The sequence below is a fragment of the Erithacus rubecula genome, assembly GCF_903797595.1.
Source record: "Erithacus rubecula genome assembly, chromosome: 8".
Classification (NCBI taxonomy): Eukaryota; Metazoa; Chordata; class Aves; order Passeriformes; family Muscicapidae; genus Erithacus; species Erithacus rubecula.
This window is the reverse complement of record NC_136659.1, coordinates 13,969,756-13,985,978: the sequence shown is the minus strand read 5'-3', so window position 1 is coordinate 13,985,978 and position 16,223 is coordinate 13,969,756. Positions and strand designations below refer to the sequence as shown.

Genomic DNA, 16,223 nt, shown 5'->3' with positions numbered 1-16,223 from the left:
ATCTGGTTTGTAGTTTGGTCTATTCTACTGTCAGCTTTCATAGAGTGGTCCTTGATTTTTAGTTTCAGTGTGCTCTGTGATGACTTTTTATGTGCATGCATTGTGCAAGAGGAATTCTGCAGTTTGCCTGCCTTAGATATGAATAGTATCAAAAGACAAACATAACAAACAGGTTCCAAAAATCTAATTTAGGTCTTTATCTTCCTTTTTTTCCTCTAAGGTTGGACGTAAGTCGGAAGTGCTGTGGGATTCTGCTCTGGGCAGCACCCACTGGTGAAAGTGTCGAGTTGGTTTTGCTTCAGGATGTGTTAAAGCTGCTGAGATGGGCTACTGTGTTTGGCACTTAGTTCTCCAATGTGGACCTTGCCTTGAGTTCATCTGTAAGGACTTAGACACTTTAACATTACTTTCCTTAAAGCATCAGTGAAATTGTGTCACTCTGAAAGGTTTTGTATTTATTTGTATGTCCCTGTTGTAAATTTTTATGTAGCTAATTTCTTTGTCTAATGATGCATCATGAAACTTGAAGATTTCCAGACATAACCAATTTATAAATAACACGTACACATTCAGCCTAGCCTTTTTTTTAAAAAAAATAGAAAAAACCCACAACAACCCCTCCCAAAACACTGACCTCTATGAGGTATTTATTGTGCAATAACTGATCCACTTTAAGAGCTTGAAATAACCAATAATGGTTTCCACTGCTGTTACTTAGAGCCACTTCAAAAGAAGGAAAGAATCCTGTTATACAAATTGCTGTTAATTCTTGGGGCGGTTACTATTAGCAGAGTGGTAGAATGACATGAGGTTACTCTTAAAACTACTTAAAGTTCTGACACTGAAAGCCTTATCTTTGTGTAGAAGACAACTTTTAACTAATTTTATTTGCTTCCTTACTGTCTGCTCATCCCTTTATAGGAAAGTGCCTTATTTAAGCACTGGGGTGTGTTTTTTTGGTGTTGACTACTTGCAGTCATACCAAGAGAAGTTCTGCTTCATATTAACCAAAATGCAATAAAAATACTATCTTCTGAAAGCAATTAGGATTGTCAACTTGGAATGCATGAATGACCTTGCTTATATTATGGGGAAAATGGAAAAAAATCTCTTTTCCTTCTCCATCCCTCATGGAGTGTATTTTCAGTCAGCCTGGTGAATATCTGTTTGTTCCAATGGAGAAAATTGGAAGTCGTTGGAGTTTTTATGTGGTCAAATAAACATTTAGTGGATATATAATATCCCTTTTGGCTGCTTGAACTCTCTTTACTCGTTTGCCCTTTCCATCTACTAAAACTCTTTACACTATGTCAAGGTCTTTAATCAAAAATAGCTTCAAATATTACAATACTATATGAAAAAGTTTATAAAATTTTAAATTGTGTTAGGAAGACACACAAGGGCTGATTTCTTTTAAGAAGTGTATATTAAACCAATAAAATATTTATTTTGCCTATAATTTGCGTCAGTGTTTTGTATTGTGCATTTACTCTTAAGCAAAATAAAAGATAGATTTGATCAAACACAGAATGGGGAGCAGCAGGAAAGCTCAGGACTTGGCTTTCCAAAAAGCTTTCAGATTTTCAGGGACCCTGAAATGTGAGAGCAGTGTTGGCACTTAAAACCACTTTCTTAAATTTGTTGGTTTGTGTTGCTGGTCCAAGAAGCTGGTTGGTCTTGACCTCTCATCAGAGTTTGTCCTGTCAGTAGAGGCAGGGATTTCTTGAAAACCTTGCTCTGCACATTGAAAAGCTGAAACACAGACTCTGGCAGCACTGACACGTGGCAATCCATACAAGGCAGTAAGTTGCAGTAGATTTCTGCCTTGCTTTCCAGCTTGCATGAGCCTCAGCTCCATCCCAGAACACCACAGGGGATCAGCCAGCCAGACCCACATCTGCAACCTCCCTTTGCAAATGCACAAACCCAAAACCTACTCAACCTGCTCCCCTTATCCCCCAGCCAAATCAATTAACACTCTTGATCACTTATGTAGGTAGAACAGCTCAAAGGTCCTGTGCCTCTGAGCTGCTCAAAGTGGCTTTCCAAGAAAGGTGACAACTGCAGCTCTCAGGGAGTGATGGAGGAAAGCACTTCAGGAGCTGGTGGCAGTTGAGCAGGAGCTGCCAACAACATCTTCCATGGAGACAGCAGCCTGACTTCCTGCTGCTCCACCAACAAAAAACACATGGTACCATCCCAGAGTATCTGAGGTACTGCATCTTGTAGCTTGTAAGAACATTTGATCTCAGCAGTGTAAATCCTAGTATTTAATATACCCTGAGAAATGAGAAATACTGCCAAATTTTCATCCAGCTGATGAAAGTCAGATTTCTGAGGTTTGGCTATAATTTAAAATAAAGACATTTCAAAATGACATTTCTAAAAACTGTACTAAAACTAACAGATATAAAAGCACTTGTTTTTCCATAATCTGGATAACAAATTTTTGCCATCCTTAAAGACACTTCCAGGTAATATTTTCTGAGTGACAGTTATATATAGGAATGCCTATAAACTGTTTAAAACAATTATTTTAGTGCATCTATCCTATAGTTAAATTTGAGCTGGTATTAACTTCTGTTGACAATTCTGTTTGTGCCTTAGGAACAGCCATCATTATTATTGAACACACGCCTCTCCTGGGTGACTCACCATAATGGTTTTCTGGGCATGGACAGTTTTTCTTTCATTTAATGATTCAAACTGCTACTTTCCTTGCAAATTAAGTGTTATCTTTTTTTCTGCCAGCCTGGAATTTTATATGGATTATATGCAAATTCAGAGAGTTTCATTAGTGGCTGATAAATATTGGTCAATCAAATTTGCACTGAATAAAGCCAGATAGTATTGCCAGAGATATTTTGGATGCTTTTATAAACTTTGCTATGACAGTGACCTTTGTCATTGCCAGTTGGCTGTAGGAGCAACTGGAGAACCCACCTGATTATGTGGCTTAAAGACTTGTACTATTGGTGGTATTTTGGCTTTTTCAGCCATGGGTTGGTTCATATGGCACTGGGCTTGTTGGAGGCAGATGGGGCTCACTGGCTAAAAGGGGTAAAGGATTGTAGCTCTTGAGAGGGGACAGGCAAAGAAGCAGCAGGGTGGCTCAGGACATTAGGGAGTGTTTATTCTGTGCAGAGCCAAGGACAGTGATGATAAGGTTGAGTGCCTGTGGGTGAGAACTGGGGGGGAAGGACAGCAAGGTAGAAAGTCCTGGTGATGTCTGTTAGAGACCTCCCAGCTGGGATAAGGCAGCAGATGAACTGTTCAATAACAGCCTGGCTGGTGTTTCACGGTCGTTGGCCCATGTTCTTGTTGGAAGCTGTAGCTTGCCAGATGTCTCCTGGAAACTGCAGCAGGGGAGAGGAGGCAGTCCTGGAGTGTGCAGAAGAGAACTTCCTACCACAACTGGTAAGTAAGACTACAAGGGGTGGTGCCCCCTTTACAAACAAAGAAAGGCTTGTGGGAGATGCTCAAGACAGCCTTCAATCACAGAACTATGAAATTATAGCTTCTGATTCTTGGTGAAGTAAGGAGAGGGATCAACAAAACCTCTGCCTTGTACTTCTAGAGAGCAGACTTTGGCTTGTTCAGGACACTGTTTGGCTTGTTCAGAGAGGCCCTCAGGAATCAGTCCTTAATAACTAAGGGGTCCAGCAAGCTTATAGAAAGAAGAAAATCTTAAAGATGCAGTAACAGGCCATCCCCATGTGCTGAAAGAAGAGTTGTGGGGAAGAAGAGCAGCCTGAACAGGGAGCTTTCACTGGAATCCAGGACAAAAGAGAGACTGAAAGAAGGAGCAGGCAACTCAGGAAGAGCACAAGGATGTCATTAGGTCATGCAGGAAAAATTATAGGGTAAAAGCTCAGCTAGAACTCAATATGGCCACTGCTGTGAAGGATATTAAAAGGTATTTTTATAAGTACATGAACAAGAGACAGAATGAGGAAAAGCTCTATCATTTATTGGACATGAGGGGCAAAATTGTCACCAGGGGTGAAGAAAAGGTTGAGGTACTTAATGCCTTCTTTTCCTTGGTCTTTAACAGACAGAGCAGTTATCCTCTGGGCAGTCAGCCCCCTGAGCTTGGGTACAGGGATAGGGAGCAGAATAGACCCCATGCAATCCAGGAAGAAGCATTTAGTGACCTGTTGTGCCATGTAAACACTCACAAGTCTGTAGGGCAGGTGGGATTCACTTGAGGCACTGTTGGAGCTGGTGGAAGAGCTTGCCAAGCCACTCTCCATCATTTGTCATCAGCTCTGGTTAACCAGAAAAGTCCCAGCTGGAGACTGCCCAATGTGACTCCCACCTACAAGAAGTGTTGGAAGGAGAATCCTGGGAAGCAGAGGCCTGTCAGCCTGGTCTCAGTGCCAGACAAAGTTATGGGCCAGATTCACATGAGTTCAGTCTCATTGAGAACAACCAAAGGATCAAGCCCAGCCAGCATGAATTTAGGAAAGGTAGGTCCTGCTCAGGCAGTGTGATATTTTTATGACAGGTAACCTGCCTAGGTGGATGAAGGAAAGACTATGGATGTAGTCAGCCTTTGATACTGTTTCCCACAGCATTCTCCTGAAGAAGCTGACAGTCCAAGACTTAGGTGAGTCTTTGCTGGGTTAAAAATTGGCTGTATGGCTGGGCCCACAGAGTGGTGGTGAATGCTGCTGCAACAGGTGGGTGGATTCTCTGATTTTGTGATTCTAATATAAAGTCAAGGGCTGTCTTTTTGACACCCTGACAGCGTTCTGGGTGTGTTAGATCAACACCCTTGTTTTAATTCAGTGATGTAGTCAGTCAACTTTGGATCAAAGATTCAATATGGAAATATAATATAATTTTTGGTAAAACCTATGTACACTACACAGTTCTGTTTATTGAAAGATGCACTAGATCTACCCTATTCTTGATAAGAAAGCAATTTGTAGCATCTCTTCCCACTGAAATACCCTCCTAAAACCAGCAACAGAGCAGAGTTTTGCTTTCTGTACTATTGAACTGTGGTCCATATTAGGCAAGAATCTTTTGACTGTCTACTCAGGTCACGTCCCATTAATCCAGCTCAATTCCTGTGTTGGATGCGTGTATTCTATTGATGTAGTGGATAGGATCTAGCAGTAAATGTTTGTACATTACTTCAGAGTGTGGAGAACTGTGAATTTCAGAACAAAGACAGAATAGACAGAGTAAGTTCTTCTATGCCCAGATAAAGTAACTTTAAACTGATTCTGATTAAAACCACGTTGCTGAGGAATTATTATCTTAACTAAAGAGCTTGTATAAATAGAAATAGCTGTATCTTTTTACTTATCTAGGCTTTATATATCCACATATATAGTTAGTACACAAACAAGTCCTAACCTGATATTTTATGGATAAGAACTGGCGATGGAAATTTGAGTTAGGCTGTTACTGGGCCAACAGCTCTCACTGAATGTCCCACTGACTGCCACTGCTCAGAAAGACTTTCTGTTCTTCTTCTTGACCTGCCTATGGCAGCAGTTGGTACTCATGAGGCAGATGAGATCTGCTTTGCATTCTCCCACCCTTGCAGATTTTAAATTCTTTGCATTTTCTATATATAAATAGCAGACTGTGTTTCCAGCAGCTCAGTGGGAGTTACCCTGTTTGTAATGCTGCTTTAAAAGAAAAATTTCAGAAAAAATTGTAATTTTTTTATTCTTGGAAGACTTCTATCTGTTTTTTGCACCTAAAAGTGAGGCACAGTGCAGAGCCCCAAAGGGAAAACCTGTCCATGAACAGCTCTGGTGTGCAGAGCAAAGGCCATGTCCAGTGTTCATGCTTTCTCCCTCTCTTTCTGCTCATGGCCAAGAGCTGTGAAGCTGATGCCCCTGTCTGGGCAAAGGCAGGGAAGAAGCTGTTTGTCTGTTAAAAAAAGGCAGAAGGAAGGGGTACATTGAGGCCCTTCTGGCTGTAGCAGAAAGCCAATGAGCTCTGCAGCATTTGTCCCTCTGATGCTGCTGGGGCTGCCCAGCAATATGCTGAAGGGACAGGGGTCAGCTGGAGAGCCCAGGGAAAGCACAGATCAATAGATCTTTGTTAGATCACTCACATATTGTAGGAGAATAGTTTATAAGGATAGTGCAGGAGGCAATCTTTCCCAATGAATTTGGGAAATCAGCTGTGCTGATTGCTGAGGAGTGGACACACCCTGGCCTGCCCAGTGAGGATGGGGGTTATAAAAGATCCAGCTGGTCACAGGTTAGTTTGAGTTGGAGCTTGAGACCCAGAGTGTGCTGCAGTTTGGGATGGACCTGCTGGCTGTGCTTGGAGGAGGAAAGGACAGACAAGGTTAGAAGATGTGTGAGGCACAGACAGGGTTAGGTGGCTGGGAAAGGGACAGCTCAGGGTTAGTCAACTATGCAGAAGGAAACTAGCAGAGGGAAGGAGTCAGAGCTGTGTGGAGTTGCCTGAGAGAAGGCATAAAAAGCTTTTATAAAGGACTGGTGATGATGTCAGTTGTATCCATCTCAACATAATTACTACAGGTCAGTGGCCACAATGGGTATTAAAGCTGTATATAAGAGACAAACTGGAAGAATTGCCACTTTCAAGCTGAGCCCTTGCTCTGCAAAAGCAGCCTGTTGGATCAGGGTACTGTAAGTTGGTGCTTTTCTGTGTCTGCACTGACAAATTTAGGAGACAAAGCCTTAAGCAGGTTTGATTTACAATGAACTCCATCTCTCCTCTCCTCTCAGGAGTGTGGCTGCAGTAGTCTCTGACCACACCAGAGGAGCTTAGGCAGATCAGATCCACAACAAAAATTGTGCAAAGTGCAAAACAGATACCCTCGAATTTCCATCCTAGAAACCTTGTCTTTGGCTGGAAACAAGATATCAACCTTTCCTAAGACACCAGGGGAAGTATCTCAAGCAGGAACTATGCCATGAGTCCTTCCATAGCTCATTCCTACAGCAGGATATTTTAAAAGGCAGTGCTTCATACCAAAACATAGCAAATGACATAGGAAGGAAAGATCTTGGACAGTTATTATTATTTTTAATTCCATCATAGTTTTAGCTGAATCATGAAGGCATCTGAAACTGAAATTGTGGGGAGTGCAGTAAAAACAGAAGATGAACTACAAGGATGTGTCAGTACTTGAATGTGTTTCAGCTCTTCCCCAGAGTGTGATGCAGTCTGTAGAAAATGCCAGTGCACTTTGCCTGGAGACTTCTAGTGCTGCAAATTGGTGTAAGAGGGAGCCAAGGTAGGCATGCTGAAATGCTATATCTGAGTGCTCTCAGTGTGCCTCTTACACTATTTAAAAAATACTGTTATTGTATCAGTGCATGTGAAGACTGTTGGACAGCCAGCTCCAAATAAACACAAGGAGAAAAGCTTGTGGAGGCAAATATTTCCACATCACATCACTGGGGGACCTCTCTCCTAGTCCTAGCCAGTTCCATTAAGGATTGGTCCTTGTGTTTTGTTCTGTCCTGTTGTCTGTCTCCCTTCAGAAGCTGCTAAAAAGTGGTTTTGTTGGTTTGGATTTTTTGTAAGGTTGTTGAGCTTTTTTCTTATATACCATTGATAAAAATGCTTTTGAGACACGATTTCTTTGGACAGCAAAGTCCAGCAATCAAAACAAACAAACATTGTTTTCTTTCAAGTATGAAAATCCAAGAGGAAAGTCACAACTTGAGATCCCCAGGTATGTCCCCCCAGGTGTAACCCTGTGTATGTGGGTGTGTATCTATCCCTGGTAAGTTTGAAGCTGTCATTGAAGATAATGGCACATCTGTGCATGAAGTTGTGAAGCTGGATAATTCTAACTGTCCTGATGAAGCAGAGTGTGCTTTTCTTACTTTAGTGCCTTAGACTTCATTGTGCCAGCTCAACTGGTACAATTGCACATCTAATTGTGGAAGTCTATGAAGAAAATTGTGTTTTGTCTTTGTAGGAATGGTGAAGGCTTAAAAATGGTCATATGAATCAGAGAATATCAGTGTTTTGTGTATCTCTTTCATTTATTGTGGTAAATGAAACTAAACATTTCACTTAACCACAAAAAATACTCAGACTCAGACTGAGAGGTCCCAGAGCAATTTGGTCTCAGCCATGAGCAGCTGGTGGGATCAAGTATCTCTAGAAGTCCCTGACCAACCAGACTCTGTGATTAAAAAGTCTAAGTTAATGCCACCTAAACTATCATAAGAAATCAAACAGGAAAGTTGCCAGCTGCTGTCAGTTTTAAACCACTGTGGTTCACAGTAGCTCTGATTTGGATGAGGAGGGGAATTTTGGCCCCCATTGAGAGTTATTTTGATCATTGAGCCTGCTGGATCCTTAACTTAAAGTGTATCCTCACCTCCTAAGCTTTACAGGTCCTTCACAAACCAGCTAGTTTGTGTGGTTGTCTCTGTTCAGAAACAGCTTGATGTTCCAATACTGTGTCGTGATTTTAATTTGTGAAAATCAAACCAAACAAGTATTTAATGTCTGACTTGCTGGTTTGTTCTGTGTGTGCAGCCAGTGTTTTTTCTCATCCACAACCCTCACTCCTTCCCCACCTCCTCCACTGGCACAGGTGGGAAAGTATTCAGTGACTCAATAAGCTTGTGGTGAGCTGTGAAAATCCTTAGTACTCTCTCAGTGCTATGAACAAAGAACATTTTCAAATTCCTCTGAGTTTTTCAAAGAGGTAGGTTGAGTCAGTGATTGCTGGGTATTGTTTCACACACTTCTTTTGAATTAACATGAAATGACAAGTGAAAATCTATTATATTCACAAAGGAGTACTATTGGTATGATTGACCAAATTATTTCCCTGGTCCTGGAATGAGGCACAGATTTCATGCCCTTAAGTAGGATTTAGCCTCTGAATTTTAGTCATCCAAAAGTGATTTAACTAGTCTGAATCATCTTTCCTTTTTCTAGAGTTAATGGAGAGAAAATGTCATCTTGAGTAAACACTGTATCCCACTTTACTTGGATAGGATGATGCCCATTGATGCACTTAGCATGAGGGAGCCCAGAGAGCTGGCTCAGATTTGGGTGGGTGTTCTCAGTATTACCTGGAGTCACGTGAAATGGAGCCCACCAAAAGAAATCACAGTCTAAATCTGCAAACCCACTAGAGAAGCACCATTAGATTATGGGCATCTGTAGCATCATCACCAAAAATCTTCCTGTAAGATTTAGTAAAGTCTAAAACTGTGAGATTTAAAAAATATTTGAAAGAGCAAAGGGAATTGTTTGATAAGTGAGAAGAGGAGAGCAGTTCTGGCACACTGTATCAGAGATCGAATTTTTGCGTCCACCCCTCCTGCTACCTCCACCCCCAAAATCTGAAAACTTCCTGATTTGTGTTCATCAATAATTAAGAGCCCATCAGCAATGCTCAGAGGGAGCTTGCATTGCACTTCTGAGCAGGCAGTTAGTAATGCACGGTGGAGAGATCCTCTTTTTCAAATCCCAAGGCTCCAGGCCATGCAATGCTAGTATTGCATTTTCAATTAGCTCCTGAGTGAATGCTTGGCATATGTAGAAGTGAGCTGGTACACAATTAGCTTATTGTTCCTTTCAGCTTTCTGCTGAGAGGATCTGAAGGGCTGCTGAAGAGAGGGGAGAGAGGAAAAAAAAAGCAGAAGCAAATAGCCAAGGCAGTGGCATCTCTGTGGATGTGGAATAAGGGAGCTGCTGGGCTCGCGCAGATTCCCGAGCTAAGTCGGGAGTTCCAGCTGTTCCAGCCTGGCTGTGGGGCCACAGGCACAGACCCAGAGCAGCTCCAGGCTCTCCTCTCATCTGTTTCACCTCTGCATCACCATGGAGCCCAACAGCCCCAAAAAAATACAGTTTGCTGTGCCCCTGTTCCAGAGCCAAATAGATCCCGAGGCAGCTGAGCAGGTAAGGACAGTGGGTTATCCCAGGGGTGAGAGGGAGTGGGGTGGGAATGGGGCAAGGTGTGGGTGAGAACAAGTGATACTTGTGGCCTAAAGGCTTTTCCAGCTTGTATTAGTGAAACTGTAGGTGAAAGACTTTGGAGATTATAGCAATGTTTGATATACTTATAGAGGGAGAAGGATATGTCCTTTAGCCAGAATAAGCTTCTTCACCTTGGGTAGGTTTATATTAATGTATATTTGTTGTGCCTTTTCTGTTACTGCACTTCTACTCTAATATTTACATTTCACATGAATACACTTAATGAATACATTCTCAACAAATCAAGTGTACTATATGTACATAAAGAAAAGCACAAAGTTGATAATAGTCACCTAACAGAAATATTGGGAGGAAGACATTTTATTTACCTTTGATTTTAACATGAGAAAATACAACTAATGCTTTGCACAATAGTCCTCATTTCAGTTGCTTCATGTGTTTCTCATTATTTTTTTATGGTCCTTAAGTAATTTTTGCAGTGTTTTACATACCTGGAAATATATATACATGTGGAAATATGATATACTTATGTCCTTGTTGGAATGATACGTGTGCTATTTTGGGTTTTAACTCACTCCCAAAAGATACACATTGTACATATATATATATATATGTATATGTATACATAATGTACTGATATATATATATATATATATATATATATATATATATATATATCAGTACAGACGTCTAAGGAGGAAAATATATCTATTACTGGGTACAGATATGTGTAGATGTGCCTAAAAATGGTCACAGACAGTCTTGTGAGCAAACTGGATAAATCTTAATTAGGTGACCCAGTATATTTCTCTCTGAGCAAGTCCTTCTGAACATTTGCTCCTATTGGGCATGTCTGATTTTAGATTATACCAGGGGAATCTTATAACCTTGAAAGTCCCATTAGCCATGCAATTATTTGCACTGTTAGGACAGTTATCTGGTTTCCTGAATATTCTGATGTTGTCTCCTAAAAGGCAGGCACCTTTTCCAGAAAACTACAGTTGTGAGTGACCATAGAATGTGAAATATTAGAAGGGTGCAGAAAAGAATTGTTGTGGGTCCTCATTTTGTCCACAGGCACTTCTGAGTTGTGAGATGTCCATACCTTACTGAGCACTTCTGCAATGAATTCAAGCAGAATGTGTTCTGGTATTTTTCTGAAATCTGTGAGAACCATAGGATTAGGATTTCCTGGAATTCCCATGGCTTTTGAAATGCTGTAGTCTATTTTCTGCCTGGTATTTATGGGCAGTCCTTTTTTTTGTGTGTGTTTTGAGTTTGATTCCAAGTGCTATACAGTTTCACTGTGGGTGTGTGATGAAATTAAAATAGTAAATTCTACAGTCAGCTACAGTTACACTAATCTGGAATAAACCCATTAACCCTGATGATGTAATTTTCCATTTACACCTCTGAAAGCAAAATTTGAACCCAGCTAAATACAGATGTTGGCTCAGCAAATGAAAAAGAGCAAATGCACTGACATTGAGGGGTTTTTTTCAAATGGTTTCTAGCTTAAATGCTCCTGGTCCCTCTCTTAAATTCAATAGAACATCAGGCCTGGAGGCTTTCAGTGCAAATGTGTGCATTATTGGAGGGCATTCCAATACAATGCAGTTCAGCCACTGTTAATGGAACAAAGTTACCCAGATAAACTCTGAAGAATTGTATACAATTCAAGAATATATACTGGTATATAAAATTTCTGTATTGGGAATACTCTTTTCAAGGTCTTGTATACTGGAATATTTTTAGTTAAAGAATGGTAGTACCACCTCTGACAACAGTTTAGAAATGTAAGTTCACTAGAAGGCATGCCTCAAAACTCTGAAATGCACTTGCAAAATATTATTAATTATTACTTGTGAGAGCTATGCCAGTGCTGGTATTTGCACATACAAGCTCCCAAAATTCAGCAATCATCTTCCTGAAGCAAAAGTATGTGTCAATATTTTAAGATATGACTGATATTTTTCAGCAATACATATCCAAGAACTGAAGTCAAGATGATTACAAATCCTGAAGGTATTTTGGAGAGCTCTCCCTGTGCCTTTGTTCTCCCTGAACAAGCTGCAGCATGACCCTGGCTGCTGTCAGACCAGACAAGCTGTCAGTAAGACACTGAAGTGCTGCTGTGCTTTAAATAGTTTCCTTTTTAACTTTGCCTGGTCTATACTCTGCAGGACAGCAGACAGATTTTCTGCTTTGCTTTTTGTGTGTGTGGCAATTGGTGGCCCTAAGTGGTTCTCCTTGGTTTGTATCTGTTACAGATCAGGAAAAGAAGGCCAACACCAGCATCACTCGTCATCATGAATGAACACATGCCCCCAGGTGAGTGCCAGCATCCTGCTGAACCACTGAACTTGTTCACACAGCACTGACTGCAAACTGGTTTGATTAACTTGATTTTAAAAAAACAGCACTCATTTTGTAGCTCTAAACATCAAACAATGCATCTTAGGATTTTGTGGAGTAAACCCCATGAACACGGGTAATTCCTGGCCCTCAGATAATGTCACTGATTTCACAATTATCTTCTCCATGTAATTCTTGGTTAGATGTAGAAGGAGAATCAATATGACCCAGATCCAATGCTTCTATCCACAAATATTAGCTTTCTTTGGATGGACACTTTGAAGACCCACAAAGTCCAATCTCTAGAGATAACAGGCTGGGTCCAGCATTAATTCAGCCTAAGGAGTTGTGTCTACCACACAGTTTCTCTTCTAGTTTCCTGATAAAACATAAATTGTGTTTTTCCATTATTCTTTTTCAACTGTGAATGCATTATCTTCATCCAGGAGTCCCCACAGAAAATTCTCTGTTGGATGGGATGGTTTGAGGTTGAGACATACTTTGTCATATAAATATGATTTCAGAAGGATTCTCTAATAAGATGTGTAGGGAGTGTTATCAACAAAAACTCGATAAAAAAAGAGGATAATCTTCAATACTTAATCCCTTGGAACACAGTGCCTACTTTATAACAAACTTTTCCTCTGTTGTGCTCTGCAACATTCTTTTTCCTGCCGTATCTCTTAGTCACCCGAATCTTTTTTTAAAATGCTTTTGGAGAGTAACTTTCTGTGCTGAATTTCAGGTAGTTCAGCTCTCAAAAATGGTGCATAAAAGATCTGCCTTCAGCTGACTTTCTTTACCACTATGGGATAATGATGGGATATACACTGTCTGTGTTGCTAGGACTTAATTTAAAGCAAATTCACCTTGACTGTTAATCTCTTTTGCAATTCACTTTGTACACTTTGTACCGTCATATTTCCTTTTATAAACAGATACTTGGTACAATACCAAATCAAAACCAAACAAAGAATAAGAACTCTTTAATTTACAGGAAATTTTACTGTAAACAAAGTGGTGCATGTCTGTTATCACCTTTCCTGCAATGTTCATAATAAGTCTTTAAATAAATCATTTTTATTATGAGTCAGGATTGCTGCAAGTTTCAGCCAACTTCCATATAAGCCCATGAGTTAGTATTTGTCTTCACTTATTTAGATTTATTTATTTAGACAATATTTGTTCTTTCTAGATACTGGGAACTAATATTAGTGAATTTATTATTTGACTAAATTTTAGCCTGGTCCTGTTTTTCCATGAAGTCTGATGAAAATAAAAACTTTAAAAGCAGCTTCATTTTCCTGCCCCTCACCATGAGGTTCATGCAGATTTCCATAGGGTGCCACTTGCTTAATATGGGGAATTGCTTTGGACAGGGTGTGTGCAGGTAGGTAGCTCTGTAAACCTGCTGAACACAAGGGTGTAAGGCCAGGTCAGAAAGGCAGGCAATAGGTTTACAATGGAAGTGCAAATATTAAATAAAGCCTTTGTGATCTTCACCTTGCAAGGTGCTGTGCAGCTTCTGAGATGGTTGTATGCCTTCAACTTTCAGTCAGCTAGCCCCAGGGCCTCTTGACACCTTGCTGATTAAACCCCAAAATGCTGATCAGGTACTGGATTTTGAATGGAATTCAGTAGGATGCTGAATGAAATTTGTCTCCAAAAATAGTAAATTCATCACTGCAAATGGATGCAGTCAATTAAAAAAAAAAAAAAAAAAAAAAAGAAGTTGCTAACGTGACACTCCAACAAATTGCTGTAGAAGTGTGATTCTCTGGATCAATGGGGAAACTGAGCAGCAGAGATTTCCAGTGATTTTGACAGTGCCACCCTTTTTTATTAGGGCTAAGCAAGAATCCTGTGCCTTGAATTTTACCCACTGGAGTATTCCACTTCTTTTATTAGGAGCAAGGAGCCAGTGAAAGATATGCTTCCAAGAGTTTGAAATGTGTGTCCTAACATAATCCTAAATGTTTGCAGGATGCCCCTGCAAAGTTTACTCAAATTGCCTAAACTTATCTTTTTTTGAAAAACAGAGACAGGCATAGAATCAGACTTTTCTATAGCCTTCTGTTACAGCTGCTTCTGATTGCAGCTGGGGAAAAAAAAAAGTAGCATTTTTGTGGTATTCTGGTGTTCTGGATGCACACCCATCTGGAAACCAGAAGGCAATAAAATGTGTTTGGACATTTAAGAACTTCATAATAAATTCAGCTTGAGTTCTTCTGTAAAAAGATCTAAAAGTTATTTTTCTATTAAGTCTTCTTGTTCATCCCTGATGCCTGTTACAGCTTTGACAGGGATATGTCCTCACCTATTTAGGTCAAGTCAATTGTGCTATAAAGTGAATTTCTACTAAGTCTGAATCATTTTAAACCAATGACAGCTGCTCAGAAGCTGTAAGAGTCTGCTTGACTTCCTTACTTCCAAGGGGACAGTGTTAGAGCACACTGAATGATTTAAAGGCAGGTGATAAATGTGACCACAGGAGCTCATATCCAGCCTGTAGCATCATTGACTCTCACATTTCCTCATGCTCACCCTGGTTAGCATCATATATAAGTGCAATCACAGTCAACAAAAGAGAAATTTGAGTTGCAGCAGCAACAGTGATTGCAGTGGACAGTATGACCTTGTGAAGTAGCACAGCAATGAATAAACCCTTAACTCTGTCTGCAAGTTCTCTGTAAAGTGCTCTTAGATGGGTTGTGTCACATCTGGGCAGGGAAACTGGCACTAGCAAACTGAGACTTGAGTTATGAAGTCACTTAAATCTGTTGTGCTTCAGTTGCCATCAAGGGAACGACATTTGCTGAGTATCTGATGCTTGATTTGGTAATATCAAAACAGTTTACTTTTATTTGAAATTATAAGACCCTTTTACTCTCTGTGAAGGCAAAGGCAAGTATAAAGTGAGGGGACTACACAAATGGGCAGCATCTCATCCTGTGGGGGTGCATGGGTTCCTGGGGTAGCCCACTTGCATCCTGCTATCGCCACAGCTGCTCAGCACCTGCCTTTTAAAGGAACATAAGCACTTGCTTAAGTTATAAAGACATATTTATCTATTGCACTACATGTGTTTAATCCAAAAATTGTTAAAGCTCTCCTGCTTCCTTTTTCCCCTGCACTGTCCTTGGAGTCAACAGAAGCTGAGTATCACCATCACAAGCCTTTTCTGTGTATGCACAGCCTCCTGTCTCCATACCCAGCATAGCAGAAAATACAGGAATATCAATTCTTATTAGCTGAAATACAAGTCTGAGCATGCTTTAAACCAGCAGAATATCATAATGCAACAGCTCAAGAAAAAGGTGGTAACAAAGTAGAGAGCTGATAGCTGAGGGAAGAAAGCACATCAGCCCACAACTCAGGTTTAATACCATTAGGGCTCCCTTTGATCAGAAAACAATGCCAGCGTTCCTGTACAGCCTGGCTTTGTCACAGAGCCAGCACAACATCAAACAGTCTGGCTGGCAGAGGCCCTTCAACTTATGTCAAAGTGTTCAGTTCACTTGAAGCATTAGAATACGGGTAAACATTAGGATAAATTCTGTGTATCTGAATTTTCTATGTATTTTCTGTTTCCAGCTCCCCCTTTCTGCTTTGTTGCCTGTTTTGATTTCCTTGCTTGTAATGTAAATGTTACTCTGTGTGTTGAAATACAGCTGCTTTTTTGTGCTTTGCTAATCTCATTTCAAAGCAGGAAGGATATATTACCACTGCAAAAGCAATATAAAACATCTTCCCAGTATAACACAGTACATCTGAGCTTACTGAATGCTGGAAATCACAACTTGAAGAAAAGCAATCTGTACCTGTCTCTAAACAAGGAAGGTGTTTGCAACTTGTGTCTGGGCACTGGCAGTTCATCTTTCTCATTCCTAGCTGATTTTTGGTTGTCCAGAAAGGATCCATGTCTTCCAGCTTACTGTCACTTTCCCAGAGCT

General features: G+C 40.5%; 2 protein-coding genes across 3 annotated transcripts in view; both read left to right on the top strand.

The window, feature by feature from the left end:
* Nucleotides 1-1,459, top strand: part of ITPRID2 (ITPR interacting domain containing 2) — a 39,593-nt gene extending 38,134 nt beyond the window's left edge. For both annotated transcript variants that reach the window (XM_079311546.1, XM_079311547.1), the window contains one exon: nucleotides 221-1,459. The gene's annotated coding sequence lies outside the window, so the exon portion shown is untranslated. The remainder of the gene's footprint in view (nucleotides 1-220) is intronic.
* Nucleotides 1,460-9,650: 8,191 nt separating this feature from the next.
* Nucleotides 9,651-16,223, top strand: part of PPP1R1C (protein phosphatase 1 regulatory inhibitor subunit 1C) — a gene marked incomplete at its 5' end in the record, with an annotated part of 44,511 nt that continues 37,938 nt past the window's right edge. Inside the window, 3 exon segments of the mRNA XM_079310459.1 lie at nucleotides 9,651-9,743; nucleotides 9,745-9,876; nucleotides 12,186-12,246. Of these exon segments, the coding sequence (XP_079166585.1) occupies nucleotides 9,651-9,743; nucleotides 9,745-9,876; nucleotides 12,186-12,246 (286 nt within the window).